A 15498-nucleotide genomic window follows, 5' to 3' on the forward strand; every position below is an offset into this window, starting at 1 on the left:
ACATTTGACTGCAAAATAATTCAAATAATAACGGACAAAATAATATGTAGTAGCTGGACTCACCTGAGTGTGGCCATAAGCTGGAGGATCGCCACTCGTGGCTTGAATATTGAGTAAAACCTGCACCTTTGTTTCATGATCCAGTGGACTAGCAATCCTAATGTTGCCAGAAATGGGATCTATGCTAAAGTAGCCATCAGGATCCCCAGAATAGATCGAATATCTCACCGCTCCACGACTCCCTAAAAAAATAAACCAACAAAAAACATTCCATGTTAATTTATGTATTTTCACACCATTATTTATTGTGGTCAATTAATTTGGAGTCTCTCAAACTAATTCATTTTTCAACACTTTTTTTCTGAGTTCCCGCAGCATATTATATAATGGACGTAAATGATTAAAAGCATTCTGTTAAAAATATATAGGTACTGTGTATACATAATAATAGTACAAAAAAAAACTTTGTTGCTGTTGCTGAATTTTAATTCCACGTGGATTAATGGAAATTAAAATTTGTACCTGAATCTTAAACGTTTTAAATTTTACCAATCTTAAAAAAAAACTAATGTTGTCTTCAGAGGGCGTAGCTTGGATAGGTGCTAAGGCGACTAAACATCCTAAAAGTTTAGTTAATTCATGTTTTTCAATTAAGATAAACAAAAAAAAATAATTCCAGGCTAATTATTGCATAAAAGACATGTTAAAATAATCGTTGAAAATTCGTAAAGAAGTGTCCAACATTTAATTCAAAAGCTTCCTGTTTTAAATAAAAAACTTTAAACGTTAAAATTACGCAAATATTCAAAGATTACAAATTCTTGTACAAGCATAAACCCAGTCTCTATAAATTTCAGCTCATAAATCGTTCTTTTTAATCGGTTGGACTCCTTTAAATTTAAAAGAAAATCTAAAAAGTCCCTTCAATACTTTTCTAACACCCCTACTAAATTCTGCTTTAAATCCAGTAGGTAAGATTTAAATAATTACAAAAGAAAGAGCCTCATGGGAAAGGAATTCAGTCATTTTGTACTTCAATTTCCCCACATGAGAAACCTTCTATCGTGTCAGTGTGGCAATGAATCTTTTTCAGCAGTGAATTGGTCAAAGGAAGATGGAACGAAGAGAGTGCTCCGAGGGAAATAATTCTTCCTCTCGTGAGTGTCTCATGTGGAAAAAAAAGGTGCAATTTGCGCACGATTGAGTGGCCACAATGTGCTAAACAAGAGAATATTTAGTGTGTCACCACGAGATGGGATTGTATATTAATTTCGGCAACACTCCCAATTAATTCCAAGCAATAATACACGACATGGATTTTGGTACATGTCGCCGAATGCACCTTCAACGTCTAATTGTGATAATTTATCATTGTACAGTTTGGTGCAAAATATTTTTCCACCAGATATTCAATCGTCATTAATTTAAGAAGCACAACAAGTTCGCGTTAAGATTAAAGTGTTAAGTTCCACTGGAGGGAATAAATTTTCATTTTGTTTCCAATATATCCAATCGGTGTGCCACATAAACATTTTTTTCAAGCCTCTGGAGGTAAAGAGTCTTGTGTGTGCTTCCTTTTGCTATATATAGAGTTGTGTGTAGTCCAATCCCAATACACAAATTGAGTGAGACATTCGCCAAGATTGCCGCTTCCATTTCGCTCTGGGTTTTGCCATGGCAGGAATAAGTAGAAACCCTCCGTTTCTGCTAGTATTGTGTGCCCGTTTGGAAGTACAATGATAGTATGTATGTAGCATATTTTGTGGTTGCTGTGGCTCGTTCATTCTTCAGGAGAGCCACATAGGAGGCTCACGGAGGTAGCCTATCGCATTAATCTCATGTAAATTAGCATTAACTCTTTTGTGTAAACATGAATTTTATTCGTTCGTTCGCGAAGAACTAAACAGTCGCGCCGATATGTCGCTATTTGCTATGTTATCTACCCGTTTAGTCTCTCCACTGCCGTGCTGTCCTACCCCCGAACCAACTCTCACACAACTCTCTCAACTTCTCAAAACTCAAATCATTTAATTTAATTAAAAGGTCGTCGATAGTCCCTAAGAAAGACACACATTGTTTTATTTCTCCATCTTCGCCTCACTCCGTGGCATTTTTTTTACCCTTCGTCGTCTTTTTGTTGCCACCGCGCAAACATTTCTCTCTCATGGCAATTCCAACAAGATCGCAAATACAAATGCACACGATTCGCTTACTTGATGCCATGTACACCCAAAGACACCAAATGCCCTCCCTTGTTGCCCTTCGTGCCACTTCTTCTCGTGACAAGAAATCCTCATGGCACATTCCTTCTGTCACCGCGATCTCCCAACTTTGACCACAAATCCCACCAATTCTTTCCTCTTCTTTCACATACCTATATTCACAAAATTTGGATGCAGAGTTTTCTCAAAAAATGCAATAATCAAGTGAATGTGAAATTTAATCTTATAGGGTGAAATTCCCTATTAAGTTTGACTTGGATTGATTCTTAAGACCAGTTTAAGTTCTTTTGTATTTACTGATTTAATAACTGCAGCTGAACACATATTGAGTTCAGTCCTAATTCAGACTTAGGTACCTAATCTTTTAAAAAAAAAATAGATGGCCAAGAGAACTAAATTTTGGACTACAAAATTTAGGCTTTAAAGCCTGGTTTAGGTAAATTAAATCTAGATAAAAAAAAACTTAGGCCTGGCTTAGGAAAACTGAAGTCGATAACTGAAGCCTAGTCTGATAAACTTTAACATAGCCTTTTAGCTGTGTTTTATAACTAGGCCAAACTTTTCTTTATACTAGGCTCAAGTTATTCCCAACACTGAACTGATCTTAAAGCTATAAAAGTTGACCTATGTAACCTAAAACCTTAATCCCAGGATTAAGATTAGTCCAGACTAAAAAATTAAAATTTGGATTAAGAAACTAACTAAGCTGTACTTAGAAATACAATGTATTTCACTGAATTCTTATTCTCAAATTAAAATGAAAATTAAGAATTATCTAAAACTAGGGGAGACGGGGCTAATAAAGTCACTTAAGGGTTTGGAAAAAGCCAGAAATATCATATTTCCTATCTAGATAGAACAAAATGATCTGAGAAAGAGTTGTAGGGCAGTAAATTTCCTAAATCAATGAGCTATACATTTCGCTTTATCTATTTGGGAAATATGATATTTTGAGCTTTTTCTAAACCCTTAAGTGACTTTATTAGCCCCGGACTCCCCTATCTATTTTTTACAAAAATAATTGTTAATCATTAATCATCCTCTTCTTTGAGTCTCAAATTATTTGAAAAGTTAAAAGGAATTATTTTTTCTGACTCCCTTAACGGATTCTCGCATCAATTTCCAAGAAGTCCAATATGTGAATGTTGTGTGAAGATGTTGGATAAATATTGAGCAATATCGTGCAATATTTGCTGTGCATTTAAGTATACTCAATTAGTCATTTGCAAAATGCATCCTTGTTCAAGCACAGAAGGGTTCTCTCTTTTTCCGCGATGTTCATCTTGAATATTTCTCACTCTTCTCATTTAATGAACAGATGCATATATGTATGTATGTACATATGTATGTAGGTATTTATACTGTGAATTTCATGTGAGTCTTTTTGGAGTTAGGAGGAGGGAACTTTAAAGTATTTTCGAATTATTCCATTTGTACGTTAAAACTAATTTTCCGCGCGGTATTTGAGAGTCTCCCATAGTAGTAGTCAAACGGATCAATTAAGTGGATGGCGAGAGACTCCTCGCCGGTGGTTGGGAGCTCCTGTGCGAAGATTAATGTGTGACTTCTCAATTCGTGTGTTCGTATAAATATCATGGGGGATATAAATGCACTTTATCTAATCTCACAGACAATGTGAAGCACTCGTTTATTCATGTTCACTTTAATTAGTCTTCTCAGGTCTCTTCAATATAATCTATCGCCGACTCGGTAGTAAGACACAATATAACGTGTGGTAGCTGCATAAAGAGAAAAGTGATAGCAATTGATTCCATGTCCATTTGCAGTTTGTCCGCATCACTGAAGTTATAAATTAATTCATGTGAGTCTCTTCATTCTCTTACAACAAAATCGTATAACATCTCGGGGTTGGATCGACTTGTATTTATTTTGAAAAAGTCTCATTGTACACATTCAACTCTCAGATTCCATGCCAACATCAATGTCCATGGCCACAATTGTAAAGGCACACAGAGCGGTTGGAGCTCCCCGCATGAATAAAGGGACGGAAGGAGGGAAAAGACCCGACATGGAGATGGATTGTATAAAAAAGCACAAATTCCATTGTCGAAGCTCTTCATCTCGCGGCTGCCAAGCGAAACTTTTGCACAACACAAAATTCACAAGAAAAACTCTTCTATCATTTGGCATAATATGCAAATCTCCCTTTTGCATTTTCCTAAGTATCTACCTTACATACATATGCATCTTTCTGCCACTGTTTTTGCCGTTTTTTATGTCTTAAGATTTGTTCCAAATGAGTCTCGCTTTGCCATACCGTATATTGCTCATGATGAAATTCACGAATTTACAAAAAGATTCCACAAAAAATATCGTGGCATATTTTATTTTTCATTGCACTCCTTGGAAGATCTTCGCGAAATGTTGACTTGTGTTTTTGGGTTAATATCAAATTTACAAGAGATTTCTCTTCTTATATACATATGTTCAAACTGATGGAAAATCTTATAGTATAACAAAGAAAACTATTGAATTTGAAGGAACTCCAGCTTAATTTACAAATCGTATATGAGAAAATAAATGTTGCGAGACACTCCGATCATTCTGACCAAAAGTGGGTGAAATTTATGCCCCATCGAGAGTAGTAAATACCCAAAAAACCTCATGTCGTAGAATAAATCACGTGGAATAAGATTGAAATCTGAAGACTCACCTGAATCACTGCTTGTAGCCAAAACAGCTCCCACGACAGTGCCCCTCTTGACATCCTCCTTGACGTAGTAGTTGTACCTGGGTTTCTCAAAGATTGGCGGTCTCTGTGCCGAATCAATCACACTAATGAACACTTCGGCATCTTGACTAGTCCTAAGGCCACCGCCATCGCTGGCGGAGATGTTGAGCCGGTGGTAGGCCTGCACACGACTCGATAGCATTGCTGGGCGTGCCAGAAAAATCTCCCCCGTAATTCGATCGATACGAAAAATACCCGCCTCATTGCCACCCACAATTCTATACGTAACAACACCGAATCTCCCAGAATCAGGATCAGTGGCAACTACCACAACCACGGGATTTGATGATGCTGCCGGGGGCAGAGGTTCTCGGAGAGATACATTGTATTCCCGCGGATAGAACGTCGGTCGATTGTCATTGACATCTGTTAGCTGGATCTTGACCATTGCTGTTGTACTGAGACCGCCTGAAAGGAAAGAAAAAAGGAAAAATACCCCAATAAGCATCCTTCGGATGTATTCTGAAAGTCAAGGCCAGCGGAGATAAGTGACTCTGGGTGAGGAACAAAAAATCCCCATTGATTCTCTTTCACAGCCCAGATTTCTTTGCACTTTGCATGTGAGGCTGTGGCATGGAGCCGACAAGTAACACATGTTATCACAAGAGAATTCCCTTCACGACTTTCCGTGATTCTCTCATTATTCTTATTGCAATTGGCACTCTTAAGCCGATTGTCTATGGCAAAGCTTGGGCAAAGTGGGCCCATGAGATACAAAAATGGTAAAAACAAGCCAAAGAATACCAAATCGAGTGAATTTTCTTCAGTTCACAGCTACCGATATTCAATAGGTTTTCCGTGTTAAATTTTTTGAAAATAGATGGTATTCTATGAGAGCATAAGATCCAAAGGTAATGAAACCAAATTATACCTTTGATGCTTCCGGGTATTTGCACAGAATTGCAAGTTCTAGTTTATTCTTAAGTGCAGTTTCATGGGAAAATAATTTCAAAGTTTTTTTTTGTTGAAGTTTTTTTTTACAAAGAATATCTTAAGTTAAAAAAATTTAAATAAAAATGCGCCAAAAACGTTAAGCGTTAATTTTTTTAGATTCGAGAGTATGTAATGAATCTCAGGTGAAAGATGGAGCGTTTCTTTTGAAACTTTTGAAATTTCACAGTATTTGCGGTAAATCTTGTAAAAGAGTCGCGGTACATAGACAAACTGTGCTATACTATTGTGCAGCATAATTGTCACTTGGTGTAGCGGCTATGCCATTGATGAGATTTCGAGATAATAGAGCGCTTTTGCGTAAGAAGTAGCAAAAGAAAATTCATGTGACATAGTTGGGAGGGGAATTGCAAGTGGAAAATTCTTTGGGAGAAACTCACCTCGATCTGTGGCAATAATGGGAAATTCATAAGAAGTTCGTAGCTCGTAGTCCAGGTCACCGGAAATGCAAACTTCTCCCGTGGCGGATTTCACCTCAAATTCCTTCAGCTTCCTGAATCCGGTGCCCAATGTGTAATTCACCATGGCGTTGACACCGCAATCTGGATCCGTGGCGGATACCTGGAAAATGGGAGGGAAGCACTTTTAGTATATATGTGACTCAAAGCTATCAATTTAAATGAAACATTGTGGTGTGCACTGTTAATTGATCTCCCAGTACACTGTCACACAGGTAATAGACAGCATGTTGCCAATATGTGTTATGACTGATTTTGCATCTATTTTGATCTCTCGGAGGAAATCTCTCATTTAGCGCGAGCTTTTTGCCAACCAAAGGAATTCTTGGACTTCCAATCTGCCCGGTGAGTGCCTTTTTTCAACGCGCACACCAGCAATACCAAGAAGGCTTAAGAGAACAGAAGAGAAGTACCTCTTCGGTGGAGAAATAGTAAACGCGTCCATGGAGCAATTTATTCAACTGCATAATTTATTGCCCACGTCTCCCTATCTTTCTCTATCATTCGCTCCACTGTTCGCCCCAGCAGAACAACTCTGGTGTGTGCTTGTGGACAATCATGGTTGTGAGGAGTTTAAAAAATAAACCTATTGGACGACTTGCATATGAGGATTGTATTAAAATTATATGAAGCTGTGAAGCATAAATAATATATTGTCACACCTTCTCCACCTCAATTTTTGGACTTGATTCCATCGGACTCTATTTTACGACACTAAAAGAAAAACTTTAAGGTGCCTCGGTGGAAGATCACATGAGAAATTTAATTAATTGCAACAACACAACTGATTTAGAATAAACATGAAAATGCAGCGCAAGGGGAGAACCCCCTCAATCGGACTTTAGGCGAGGAAATCAGTAGAATATACATATAGTTTGTGCATGGGGAAAAGTAGACCACCTTGTCGAGGTCGCAGCATCACAAGACAATCCATCACCAGCTTTTCAGCAAAAGCTGAGACACACGGAATTCCATGTCCCGTTCCTATGTTATTTTGTTGGCAACCTCGAGGACCGGCGAAAAATAAAATAAAATAAAAATAAATAAAACCATGGAGATTTCTCTTGTGCAGAAGGAACGAACTGCATCTATGAGTCTCCTTGTTGATGTTATACTTTGTGCCATTCGTAATAATTCTCCGTGGCGTCGAGCATTCAGGTGCACAAGTCATATTTTATTGGGATTGGCATAAATGGTATTAACAATGTTAAAAGAAGTTACTGAGCGCCAAAGGAGGATTCTGCCTTGGTGATCTCCGGGCTGGCAAAATATGCCAAACACTCACCACGGTCAATATCAAAATCATGTAATGAGAATTTGCGGTTACTTCTCACAGCTTATTCTTTGTACTATTCTCAAAGTGAAAATTGCATCACACTGTGAGCGGATATTTGTTGAGCTTACAAATATGTACATTTATGTATATGCAAGTTGCTTAAGTTAGCTAAAACATTTATTCTGTTTATTGTATGTATAAGTGGTATTGCTCTAGCTCCTACTCAAAAAGATTTGAAAGCAATATTATTTTGTTTTATAAGCGCTAAATTTTATTAGACTCCTAACTAATGGAATAAGGATTACAAAACTTTTGCTTCCAAGTTATTTAAAAATTCCTAAGAAAGTGTTAATTTAACGGAAAGCGGGTGCAGTTCACATTAGTCTTTAAAGCAAAGTTTTTTAAGAAAGGCCTAAATTCTTAAAGCTTCGTCCTAGGTCTAAGTTTAATTTAATCTGACTTTAGTTATTTAAAGTCCTTAAAATAACTAAAATTCACCCTAAAAAACTAAAGTTTAAAAAAAACTCATATTAGCTTTACAAACTAAAGCCTGGTTTAAGAAAACTTAAAATTGACTTGAACGGACTATGACGGACTTTGTAGTGAATTTAACCATATGTCTGGATCTTAATAAAATTTTAATTAAATTAATTTTAAAAATTAAATTCGAAAGTTTTCTTTTGCTAAAAAATCAGATTATTACCTCGATACATATTTTAGAACCAATCTGATCAACTATAATGGGATTGCATTAACAAATTCTGCTATACAGAGTGTAGAAAAGATGGTTTGTTGTTGCAAGACGTTCACAATTTGAGAAAGTTTTTATGACTCATTCCATATAATTGCTATCCACAGTTAAATCGTATTTTATATGTGAAAATTTTCATTCATATACTGTGATTTATAGTGTGACACCCACTCTGTGCTGACTGCTATATTTTCTTTACTAACATATCCCAAAGATTGGTGGTCGATGGAGGAAATCACTTGGACACTTGAAAGACTTATCATTAAGTCATCAAACGCATGATATATAAGAAACGTTGTTGGGTGCGAATGTGGATCAAATATGCTTCGTTTGGAATGAAGACAATGTTCTACCGCATTCATTGAGTCATGTCTTGGACATTGCAACTAATTAACACACTCAATGAGCCGACAATAGAGAATTACGAGAGAGTCGGCTGAAATATTTCAACCTATGTTCTTCTACTCCTCTCTTCCTGCCGCTTCAAGACTGAATACCACAGAGTTTTCCCATCGAATCATAAGATTATAGCGAAGACGCAGGAATAAAATCTAAAGAAGCTAAAACTGCATGAAGTTCCATAGTATTTGAGATATTCACTCACGCTAATGAGGTCAATTCCTCAGGGTTAGATCTTTAGCAAAGCAAACAATATGGCTATACGGAAAATTGCAACGTGTTAGACTACCAGAGGGCAAATGTCGGTCAATGAGGTGCTTCGCCTAGTATTAAATTCACAATTCATCTCTAGGTTGGCCGATTAATTGACTATTAATACGTTCTGTGATACCCCCCTTCCTTCGTCTTTTGGTTTCTGGCTGTGCTTCTCTCAAAAAGCTGTAAACAGTTTTATTAATAAGTCTTAATCTCTCATAATTATCTGACGGGAATATTATTGAGTGGTATTCCCATCATCTTCCATCGAAGACTTTCATTAAATCCACGTGTGGTTCCTTCCACTCTGCTGACATTTCTTCCTCAAATGCTTTCGCGGTGAAAAAAGACAATTTACCTGCATTCTATACCACACACCTTGAATATAAATTCAAAACTTTACCGTCCACAAAATTGCAAAAAAAATTACTTTGAGCTTCTGCTTCAAATGATCCCTTCCTGAATACACCGCACATAAATACCTTTCTCTATACTACGCTGCCCGAATATACATGAGAGATCGTCATATTCGTAAAAGAAGGAGAGAGAGAAGAAAATTTCGCACATAAGATGCAAATTTTCCTTCGCAATTAATACTTCAAGATCATCAAGTCAGTTCAATTTAAATGCATCGCCTCAGCGATGATCACTTGACGCCACAAGAGACTATCGCACGATCAACTCCCATGATTTTCCCATTGCATTGGCACTACATTTAGCTATTTTGCGCATATTGTATTACTTTTATACAACCAAATGGGTACCTCATACTCCCAACATATTGAGGCTCTGTAACGCCCGCGTGAATTGTTTATGTGATAATTTCTACGATTGGTAATAACTTGTCAATATATTTCTGTGAGCCTCAAAACCACTGTGTAGAACCACTATATAGGATGCCGACAATATATGTACATATAAATATATTTATTAATATACAGGGTGATTGTATATGTCGCAAATATGGCAGAAATGACTGAATATATTAGCCAATTCGCCAGACCTCTCTTGGCTACTCCAGTGAAAAAGTGTCTCAAAACCAATTAACAGGTGAGTGAAAACCCATTAATTACTTTTCAAGAAAAGAGAGGGAGTTGGGGGGGGCAATTTGTGGTTATTATGTATTTATTATGTTAGATTTATTTTAGCAGGAAAGAAAAGACCAAAAGGTTATTTAGATTGCGAGCATTGGTTTAACAATCTCTTTTTTTAATTATGAGAAAACTAAAAATATTTTGTAGTTTTTTTTAGATTTTGAATCAACCTACCTAAACAATTTTATATTTAAAAATTCTTGCTTTAAAACAAATTTAGTTTTCATGAGATTAAATATTTTTTAGTTGATATCTAAATCAGATTTGTGGGCGTTGATGTATTAAAAAAAAGTAAATTGTTCAATTAAATTACAATATGAGAATTTCCAATAAATGATCACCCTGCAATCGATCAACCTTGTGCCGAAGAGATAAATTAAAATGTAGTTCCCGTATTAATAAATAAGTTGGTTGTCTTCTCAAATGTTGGGATTTCTTCATTCTTCTCATCCCCCATGCGAGTGAATTAATATGCCACAGGATATAAATATTATTGCCCTTCACCATTATTTTAAAATTTACCGCGATTGTAATTCACGATAGGTGTGCTCCAAGAAATAGGTTCTCCTCCGCGAGCCCCCACAATTAGTGGAACTCTCAGGCTGGTTTCTTTTCTGTGTCCCATAGAGGAGAATGGGTGTTTTTTTTTTCTATATATTAAGCGAGCCTCTGTGGCATTAAGATGCTAGAAAAGGCAAGATTGGAATTTGAATGAAAATTAAATATGCGATAATTGGTTTGGAGAAACACTTTTTTGGGTGAAGCTGTTTTGTACCGAAGAATTGTGTCATGCAAATTAGATGTCGTTTTTGCAAAACATGAAAAATATCCCAGAGTTGGTCTCTACTAAGAGATATACTTCCTTCAAGGTTGACGACACACTGTCTAATCTGCATGGTGTGTGTTACAAATTAATAAGATGGATGAAAAAGCACATGAATTGCCGGGGATTTGCACACCTGTGATATGTAAGACGCACTCAAAATGTGCAAGCAATCTCCTCCAAGGTTCAACTTCTATCTCGTGATCTAAATTAAAATCATGTTCTACGACACACTCTTACACGGCATTCTTTCGCTGCGGTCTTTTTCGTCCATCTGGTTGAACATTGTTGCATGAAAATGAATGAATTGTGTGAATTTCTTCTCCAGTGATGCTAAAGAAATTTCTCATGGTAACCCGACAATTGGCGTGTCAGCAATCCATCACAAGTTTTAGGTAATTTATCCATAAATTTTGTAGTTTTTATAGAGAAAAAAAATGTCAACTTGTTGTGGTGCGAGGAGAAGTTTCTTCGCGGTAGGGGAGAGCGGGGTTAAAAAAAAGTCACTTAAGGGTTTAGAAAAAGCTCAAAATATCATATTTCACAAATAGATAAAGCGAAATGTATAGCTCATTTCTTTAGGAAATTTACTGCCCTACAACTCTTTCTCAGATCATTTTGTTCTATCTAGCTAGGAAATATGATATTTTAGGCTTTTCTAAACCCTTAAGTGACTTTATTAGCCCCGCCCTCCCCTAAAGTTTCTCCTTGGACCGCAAGTATAAATATTTTTCTTATAAATTATTTAGTCTCTCAACTATTAAAGGGAAAATATCCGCATTATATAGGTAGGTATGGTAGGCACATACCTACATTTTCTTGTAAGAAATACGAAAAAAAAGTAATATTTTATATATGATTTTAAAAGAAAGAAATTGGTCCAAATCTTCTTACTCAAACGAATTTACATTCTTCATGTAAATATAAGTGTTACTTTAACAGCTATTAGATGTTTTCCTTGTACTTCTTTCCTCCCTCTTTTACCCCATGTCACCATTTAAAAATTTCTGATTACTGCAATATAAGCTGAAATTTAATTTCCTCCAACTAAGCAATATTCACCTCCGACCGGAGGTATTAAATTACATTTATCGTTGTTTAATTCACAAAATGTTTCCCTCACACCAAAGAGTCTTTTTCCATTATACAGATATCTCGTAGTAAAGCTTAGAAATTCATTAATTCCCCTATGAATTTTTTAAGTTTAATTCTTCTCACGAGTACTTAGCTTCAGTTCATGAATGTGCGGTTTTTCTTCATATATGCAACAGAGGCATTTATCATAATTTTTACTTATTACAACACTCCTTACTCACCAATGCAGACACATTTTACTTTTTGACCACATTTACGACTTAATGCTCTTTCTCTCCTCGCAATGCCCTCCTTGAGAAGAATTTCAGTGATGTTAAAAATGTCAGTGAAATGAAATTCATCTAATCAGTAATCCACTCGAAATGCCAAGAAAGATGCATTTTGAGAGAAAATGAGAAGAAAAAAATTCAACAAATTTTGCAGTATTGTGCAAATTTGAAGCGAGAAAGGTATTTTGTGTCTTGGCTAATACATTATTTAAATATTCGTTATTATTAATAAATGTCAGTTTATGAAAGAGGTAAGATCTCAGATTACTTCTCTTTGCATAAAATTTGTCTCCATGTGAGACAGACGAAGAAATGGTCAAAAGCTCATCCTTTGCGCCAACCAGTGGAGTCTGATTAATCACGACAAAATATTATTTATACAGAGAGACAAACTAACGAAAATCTCTTTCTTACACCTGAATCGTAAGATGGACAAAAAGGCATATATGAGAGAGACTGGAAATGTGGATTATTTTAATCTGCTCATGATGAAGGTGTTGTGAGAAGAATCATGAGGAAGGAAAAATTGGAGAATAAGAAGGAGGATAAAAAAGACGACACGAAATGAAAAGAGTGATGAAAAGACAACAACAAATCCATCGATTTTATTACTATTATTATTGTGGATTAAAAACGTCCGATAAATTATGTCATTTCACACAGATTCAACCTTCCAATGATGGTTGTATAAACAGCACTAAACTCACACAACTCCTCGCATCTTGAGATGATCTTCGTGAAAAAATCTCCAAAAAATGAACCGTATATCAATTCTGTAAACGGTACAGTGAAAACTATAAAAATGCCAGCCTAGATATTTTTATGATCTTCTATGTAAATGCAAGAAAATAAAATGAGCGACAAAACCTGAGCGTCATCGTAGCTTCTAGACATCCAACTTAACATCGCGGCCTATACACCATTATATTTCTCTACGGTTACCAAGAAGCACAAGAGACCAAGTTGAGAGAGAAGCTACATTGAAAAAGAGTCTCACAAGTTCGTTGTCTGGAATATTTTCTCTCTCTCAGATACATAAACAATTCAGTGTTAAATTTTCATGGTAGTATACTACACCACACTCTCCAAAACCATGTTGAAGTTCTTCAACAACAACAAAAAAATAATCTCATCTCTTAATAGGAAACTCATCGAACCAACACGTGAATCTAAGTCAATAAGTTATGATCATCGAATTAATTAGTGGAAAGCCTTTCTGAAGTTGTCCAATTATCTCATGGAGATTGTACTGAGCTAATTTTCTTAACCATTAAGCTTTCATTTTGGACCATCAATCGGTTCATTTATTGAAATTTAATTTGCTGATAATGTTTTCAAGTTAATCTTATCGTAAGATCATCCATTTGATCACAACCACGATCGTCACAAGCAAGGTCACAAGACATTTCCAATGTAATTTTTTTTACATCCACGCAAAATGTGAATAAACTAAAAGAAAAAAGAAGAAAGAACTCGAGACTTAAAGAAACATTAGTATTCATAGAATAAAATAAAAAAAAAGAAACATGGATTAGATATTTTGTATCGAATGACTACAAATTTATTGATAAATGAAAATTGGAATGATAGAACTTTGATTGGTTTTTTGGCTCCAAATAATTTAGTCTAAATTCGACAATTTAGAAGTAATTTAAAGCTCTGTCTAATTGTGACTCAAGTAATATCTAATTCAGACTTTAAATGTTTTATTAGGACTTAAAACCACATTTTTTAACGAAACTTTTGCCTAAGAAATAATTTAAAGATTTTTTTTTATAAATACCTTTTTGCTACATATAACAACAATTTAAATGCTTGATGTTACTCAGAAAACCAGTAAAAAAAATTCCATGACGAAGAGCCGACGTATATATGAGAAAATGTCTCAATTTAAAACTCATTTACCGCAAATAATATGCATTAAACAAAGTAGTGTGCTAATTAATTACCTTTTTGCCATATTTATTGCACAATTGTGTATACGAGTTGAAAATCAATGCGGATCTCTTTGGCTTCGGGGGCCCCCTAAGAGCAAGTGGCCTCCACTTGGCCAAAGGACACAGAAAAGACGTATTGTAAAAAAAAAGTGGAAAACCTTGCTGATCAGACAATACGTTGGCATTTATTGGCAATATTGATTGACATAATTGAGACATTTCTCGATACACTTAGCTAATAAGATCACTTCTTGCCGGATGGCGAGTTGTAGAGTGGCAAAAAGTGGTGAAAGTGCCATTAAATCAAAATGCAATTTAGTGTGAAAATTGCAAAATTTCTCCATGGTACAATTTCTCATCTTATCAATTCAAATGTGCATTCATCAAAATGCCATTTAGCTTGATCACTTGCGTCTCTGCCGCGTGCGATTTCTCCCACTTCTTTGTGACACCGACAAAATATTAGTTGGTGTTCCACTTCGTGGCCAACACCAAGTATTGTAATCGTCGGAAAAACCGACACCCTCAGATCGGGCTCAAACTTGGTATGAGCACGTTTTAGACATCCCACATTACGAAAATGGTGGTGGAAAATTTTTGATCCGGCCGGCCTGCCTGCCTGCCGTCCGGGACTCTAAACTTTGCCTTATAGATCGAGAACGGTAACAGATAGAGACTTCGGGTTTGAAGTTTTCTATAGAAATGTGGGTGTAAAATTTCATTTTTTCGCATTTTCAAAATTCAAAATGGTCGCCGTCCGCCATTTTGAAATACCGTCAACCAGTTCCCTTGCAGCTAGAGATCTGAAATTTTAGTATGTTGTAGAGCTCACTGAGACATTTTCATCGACAACTCATACTTGAAAATCGGTCAAGCCGTTTAGCAAATACGGCGGCCTAAAGCACAAAGTGTTTTTTCGTTATAACTTGAGAACGGCCTGACCGATTTTGACCATCTTGGTATCAAATGAAAGGTATTGAGAAGCCCTACAACTGTTTAGAACATTTCAAATTTCAAAAACATCCGCAAGAGGCGCTAAAAACAAAAACCAAAATTGCCTAACTTTAAGGGGCAATATCTCCCAACATCTGTAATAGATTTCCTTTAAATTTTGATGTGTTGTAGCCTGAATCAATATCTTTCACCAGTCCGAAAATGAAGAAATTCTATATCGCCGTTTAGAAGATAGAGCAATTTGAAAAATTCTTGAATTTGA

General features: G+C 36.0%; 1 protein-coding gene across 2 annotated transcripts in view; it reads right to left on the bottom strand.

Annotated features, from left to right (window-relative positions):
- LOC129790091 (protein dachsous) overlaps positions 1–15498 on the bottom strand; it is a 159869-nt gene that overhangs the window by 28479 nt on the left and 115892 nt on the right. Inside the window, exons 1-4 of one of the 2 annotated variants that reach the window (XM_055827307.1) lie at positions 12298–12344; positions 6306–6486; positions 4897–5382; positions 64–242 (exon numbers count right to left, since the gene is read on the bottom strand). In XM_055827307.1, the coding sequence (XP_055683282.1) occupies positions 64–242; positions 4897–5382; positions 6306–6450 (810 nt within the window). In that variant the 5' untranslated portion in view covers positions 6451–6486; positions 12298–12344. Of the gene's footprint in view, positions 1–63; positions 243–4896; positions 5383–6305; positions 6487–12297; positions 12345–15498 lie in introns of those variants that run through there. The other variant, XM_055827306.1, reaches the window with a different exon arrangement.

This window comes from Lutzomyia longipalpis, chromosome 2 (assembly GCF_024334085.1).
Source record: "Lutzomyia longipalpis isolate SR_M1_2022 chromosome 2, ASM2433408v1".
Taxonomy (NCBI): Eukaryota; Metazoa; Arthropoda; class Insecta; order Diptera; family Psychodidae; genus Lutzomyia; species Lutzomyia longipalpis.